Source organism: Limulus polyphemus, unplaced genomic scaffold (genome assembly GCF_000517525.1).
Source record: "Limulus polyphemus unplaced genomic scaffold, Limulus_polyphemus-2.1.2 Scaffold7158, whole genome shotgun sequence".
Lineage (NCBI taxonomy): Eukaryota > Metazoa > Arthropoda > Merostomata > Xiphosura > Limulidae > Limulus > Limulus polyphemus.
The window spans coordinates 33,590-39,747 of NW_013672768.1; the positions used below are offsets into that span (position 1 = coordinate 33,590).

Below are 6,158 nucleotides of genomic sequence, written 5' to 3' on the forward strand. Positions count from 1 at the left end.
TGTTCCTGATCTATCAAGACAGTTCTACTGAGGAAGTTAAATAGATCATAGTACCAACAGAATACCGTATTCAAATGAAGAAGATGGCTCATGAGTCAATTGTGGGAGGACATCTAGGAGCAAAGAAGACAACAGACAGAACAATCAGCAACTTCCATGAGCAGGGGGTTATTGGATATGTGACCAGATTCTGCAGGTCATGTGACATCTGCCAAAGGACAGTACCTACAGGGAAGGTAGCCATGGTGCCACTGAGTGAGATGCCTCTCATAAAAGAGTCATTCAGCAGAGTAGCTGTGGACTTGATCAGACCACTAGCATCTGTATATGACAAGAGTAACCAGTATGTGCTGACAGTAGTCAACTATGCAACATGTTATCCAGAAGTCATAGCACTGCCAAAGATAGAGATATAGAGAGTAGCAGAAGCTTTCCTGGAAATGTTCTGCAGAGTAGGCTATCCAGTAGAAGTCTTGAATAAGAGAGGGACCCAGTTTACCTCAGAATTGACGTAAGAGATGTGCAGAATCATCAGCATTAGGCAGCACTTTACCACCTCATACAACACCAGATGTAATGAACTTTGTGAAAAAGTCAACAGTCTTAGAGAGCATGCTGAAAAAGATGTGCCAAGAAAGACAACGTGAATGGGACAGGTACCTACGGGCAGTATTATTTGCTTACCGAGAAGTTCCACAATCAAGTACAAGAGTTACTGTACAGAAGAACAGTACGAGATCTGATGCAGATATTGAAAGAACTGTGGACAGGAGAAGAAGAGTCGGAAGTGAGAAACACATACCAATATGTGTTATACCTCAGAAACCTGAAGGAGACCTGTCAACTTGCTCGAAACAGTACGTATGCAGCTCAAGGCAGTCAGAAGCACTTCTATGACAAAAAGGCCAAGGATTAACATTTCAAAGTCAGACAGAAGGTCTCAGTTCTACTACCCGCAGACAACAACAAACTCGCCATGCAGTGGAAATGATCTTTTGAAGTGCAAGAAGTGTTCAGCAGAATGAAATATAAGATAAAAGTGGACAGGAAGACCAAGATCTACCACGCCAATCTGTTGAAGAGGTACTTCATGAGGAAATAAGACCTAACGAGTGCAGCTATTGAGGAACAGATGGAAATTGTAGGTATGGTTGTCATAGACCAGGAGACAGTGAGTTTGACATATAAGATGAAGACCTACTAGACCTAAAAACGTTGGGTGCTGATGAGAAATACAAAGATGCTAACATCAATGAAGAACTGACTGGCAAGCAGAAGAAAGAGCTACAATATCTACTATGCCGTTACACAAATGTCTTCACAGATAAACCAAGCAAGACAGATCTTGTGCAACACAAAATAGAAAACCACGACCAGGTGTCCAGTCAAAGTGTTAATAAAAACTGTTTGAGTTGGACGACAAGATGTTGAAAACTGCATGGTTGTATTTCTTTAGTTATTTAAATTATTAAATTTTAAAATAGGGAAGATGGTTTTGGCCCACCCTGTATTTAGAAACAGGTATACGTATCAGCATATTTGTTAATCATAAAATACACCATTAAAACTTATGAATACAAACAAGTGTTAAGTGTAAAAACTGTTTACACTCAGGATTAAAACATTTAACATGATGCAAAGCTGACAGTTACCATATAAACTTTACAAATCCTTAAGATTCCATTTCTTACCATGTCAGCTTTCAGAATTATAGAAATTGGGTGCTTTTAGGGCATCGTGCAACCTGACCTTCATGTAAAGAATGGCTTGGTGACAACATACTTTTGTGCTCTAAATTTGACAAGTTCTTTTACACTTCTGAGTATACAACAACAGGGAAGATTACTTATTGTGAATGTTTAAATTAAATTATTATGCTTTCTCTTGATAAACAATTTTTCTAAGTATGTCAAACTGCTTGGAAAGTAAAATACGTGGATAAATGCAGGGGATGTAACATATATTGGGTATAAAGAAAGTTATGCTTATGATTTAAAACGAAGAAAACTGTTTTCAATCGATAATCAGTATGTTCATTAAACACAGAAACCAAAACTGCGAATAAAGTCAATTACTTTGTTAGCTTTTTATTTAAACACCTAAAGTGTACTATATACGAGCTGAGGTTCTTTATATGACAGCAGAAACACAGCTGATTTTTATCAAACTTGACTGATTTCACTTTTCGATCTGAGTGGACTGTACTAACGATGAAAAGTCACGTTAAAGTACAGGTGTTATTCTCACAGTCGTAACAAGTCTACAAGAAGTGTAGGATAGATGTGTGTGATAAAAGTTGCATTTCAAATACATACCTTTTGCCTGCCATGAGAAACTGCTGATATTTTTCATCGTTAAAACACAAACAACAAAGTTAAAATGAAAAACGTTTATAGGAAATACAAAGTTAATATGTAATACAAGCATAAATATAACATGAAAGACAGTATCACAAGCACAATATTAATGTCAAAGACAGTTTATCTAAAGCACATTTACAAATATTTATTACAATAATGCTCAGTTTTGTCTTTCCTGAAAATGTGTATGCACTTATCTAAATGCGCATGCGCGCGCACTTCATTTCAACGTATGTAAATAAAAGGCGGGTGTAAATATACTTTAGTAGACATTTTGTACAATATAATAAAAGTTCATCGAAGTTTTTAAAAAGATCTAACGTTCGGTCGTAGAATAACATTATAAGTTTAGTTATTGTTAATATTAATTAAGTATGGTAAAGTTTAGCCCTAACTAAATAGAAGCAAAAAACGTACACAAGTTACAACGTAAATTATCTTTTTATCCAATATAGGCCGTAATTAATAAAGGCTTAACTAATGTTAGGCCTAAGACAAGTGGACTTACAGATTTAAGTGTCTGCGATTAGAATGATTTTATATTATTCTAGAAATCCCGTATTTAAAGAAGTACTGTTGCAATAAAGACAGTAATTTCACCGGAAATGTTTGGCAAGTATATATATATAAACATATTGTACTTTTCACATTTCGTCAAACTTGTATTAAATATAAATTCCGTAATTGTATTTGTTGTTTAGTGGAAAGTGTACCGTGTTCATTATATTTAGAAAAGGTTTGATTTACATCGTCACTTTTAAAATATTGACCAAAATGGTGTAGGCTGAAAGCTAGAAAGGAGAGATGCTACTTTTGAAGAAAAAGGAAATGAATGGGGAAGCCATATTGGGGGTTCGAGGGCATGACCTCTCATAAACTTTTAAATGATCATTGAAAATAGCATCTGTTGATGATGTCTTACACCTTTTAAATATATATGATACATACAGGGTTTGTGATCGTACCTACCGTAGAACTAGTTTGTTTAAGAGTAAAAAGCAACAAAGCCAGTTTCTGTTCATCGAATTTTTATTAAAACATCCTTATAATAATTTTGTCTATACCATCATCCAAAGTTAATCAATGAAAGAGAATTTTACAGTCTGAAATGGGTTTTATGACCTAGCGTGGTACTGACAAATAAATCTACATGATGATTTATCGCAAGGGTAATCACTGTATTGGTAATTTCTCCATTTTGGCATCGCCACACAGTCTCTGTTTTTGCCATAATAGCCCGTGTCAGGTTCTCCAGGATACCAGTTAAAGAAATTGACAGGTTTCCCCATCCCATCTTTCCATGTTTGTTCTTCACCTATGTCATTAATGCTCGTCCACAGACATTCTTCGTTCATATCGTTGAGATAATCAACTATGAAATTAAAAACTAACTGATCTTCAATGAGTAGTGGCTCCATGTTTAAAGTCTGACACTTCCAGTGGGCCATTATTCCACGGGTTTTCCACATCAGTTTGTAGCACTTCCCTGAAAAGTACCGAGCGTCTTCGTCGCACCTGTTGTCTAAGAAAAGAAAATGCTTTGAGAACCTTTTAGCTAATCGACATACCAAAATTAATATCAATCAACAGAACGTCAGACCGAAACACTTAGTTCCAAAGTTGTAATGTATAAAAGCCGAGGCAGGCGAATCACTATCTACTGATTGACAGTTTAATCTATTAGACACAAATACAGTAAGACTAATGAACATTATACTAGTTTAAGCATGATGTGATATAACACAATTTATCAATGGATCTTTGTGTTTGTGTTTTCAGACCGTTTGGTTAGTTTAGTTTGTTTATATATATATATATCCTACTTTGACTGTCGTTATCCATCCCATCTATGAATTCATTGATTTCACAAATAGTGTCCTAGTTGTTAATTTTAATTGTTCCTTTCTTCTAGCACATTCTTGTGGCAATGTTTTAGATGGAAAGAAAAATAAATTTTAAGTTCTGGCTTTAAAATTATAACACTCAACGCTCTTGTGTCTCCGTTTTTTAAGGCTTAGAGCAGACTAACTAGCCAACGAGAACAGATACATCTGTAATTTTGTATAACAGGAAATATATTTGCGATTTTGACTCAAAGCTTTCTTAATTTACCCTAGCAAGTCAGTGGTAAGTTTACGGACGTACAACGGTAAAATCCGGTGTTCGATACTCCGTTCAGCTTGCCTATTGTATAGATTTGCACTAAAACAACCTTAAAAATAATAAATACAAACTTTAGTATACCTAGAAATTACTCATAAAATACAAACCACAAAACTTGTGTACTCTGGGTTTTTTGCTTAATAACTTTGTGAACACAAAGTATATAATTATTATGAAAGCATCAGCGCGAGATAATTCTTTACTTCTAAGTATGTTCTAAACCAGCAAATAAATATATCATACGATTGCATGGAACTCACCACAGAATGGAATGGATGACCAGCGGCCTGTTGATAAACACATTATTGTGGAATCTCCAATCAAAACTTTATCTTCAGGGCACGTGACATTACAGGTTTTAGTTACTTCTTTTGTGCAGGATTTTTCAAGGATTAATTCGGGAGGAAGTTCTTCTTCTACACAATGTACCGTATTCATCAGAGCAGGTAGTTGTTCGACTAGAAAGTAATAAGATCCACAAATATAAACCAGGGTAGTTTAGACATGTCAGATTCATTGGACCCTGGTATGGACTGTAGAAAACTATTAATCGAATCTAAAAACCAACACAACTTACACGATATTTTAGATTCGCCGAGAACTCAGTAAATACTGGAGTAAAATGATAAAACAGCCTGTGAACCTGAAATCCTTAAGTTACCCCACCCTTTAAGCCTTTCAACTTGAACTACAAATTATAAAGAAACGTTTTTCAAAAGATATGAGCCAAGAGCCTTTCTATTTTATATAAAGCGAGTTTTAACTCACCGCAGAAGGGGTAGCTAGACCACTCTGTTGACGACAGACACTGAACTGTGTTATCTCCTTGAAGGTACATGTGATCGTGGCATTTAACGCTACAGTTTGTTCCAGGCCTAGCATGAGGATAACAGGAAGAAATAATACGTAGGCTGCGTGGTAATTGGCCTTCTTTACAAAAAGACTGACGAGGAGGAGAAAGAGCTTTTTCTTCAAGGTTAGGTTCTGGAGAAAAATAAAATAAATCGTACATTCCCAAAATGTAGATAGTATTGCATAAGGCAATAACTTCAGTTATACTAAGAAGAACCTCTTAAATCATATAAAACTACATTAGTTGGCTAAAAAAATGGTTGTATAAAAACATTACACTTCACATTAAGAGTGTGTAGCTGAAGTTATTGTTCTTATTAGAATGTACAAATATATTATTTCCTTTTGTATGGTTGAAGCCCTTTTTCTTTCTTGGTTGTACGGTTGAAACCCTTGTACTCTGCTGATTGTGTTGTCGTAGCCCTCATACCCAAAGCGAAAGATTAGGGTAGAGTCAAGAGTGCAATAATGCAAAATTAAGCGTTTTAATATATTTATATTAATGAAAATGATATGTAATTATTACAAAAAATACAGCATTTTAATGTGTATCCGTGTATTACAATTCGTTGCTTAACTAATTCTTTCACACATTTAAAAAATCGGGGCTCGCAAGAAACCATATTTATTAAATGACAAAAATTGGGGAAACGCTGCCCTATGTGATTAATACTCTTGTACTCTGTGTGTGATTGATGCAGTTGTATTCTGTTGATTGTGTGGTTGAAGTCCTTTACTCTGTGTATGTGATTGATGATCTCGTACTCTGCTGACTGTGTGCTT

The 6,158-nt window shown here is 35.3% G+C and overlaps 1 protein-coding gene across 1 annotated transcript in view; it reads right to left on the minus strand.

The window, feature by feature from the left end:
* Positions 1–5,535, minus strand: part of LOC111089720 — a 32,245-nt gene extending 26,710 nt beyond the window's left edge. Inside the window, exons 1-3 of the mRNA XM_022402696.1 lie at positions 5,292–5,535; positions 4,784–4,981; positions 3,481–3,882 (exon numbers count right to left, since the gene is read on the minus strand). Of these exons, the coding sequence (XP_022258404.1) occupies positions 3,481–3,882; positions 4,784–4,981; positions 5,292–5,535 (844 nt within the window). The remainder of the gene's footprint in view (positions 1–3,480; positions 3,883–4,783; positions 4,982–5,291) is intronic.
* Positions 5,536–6,158: the final 623 nt, after the last annotated feature.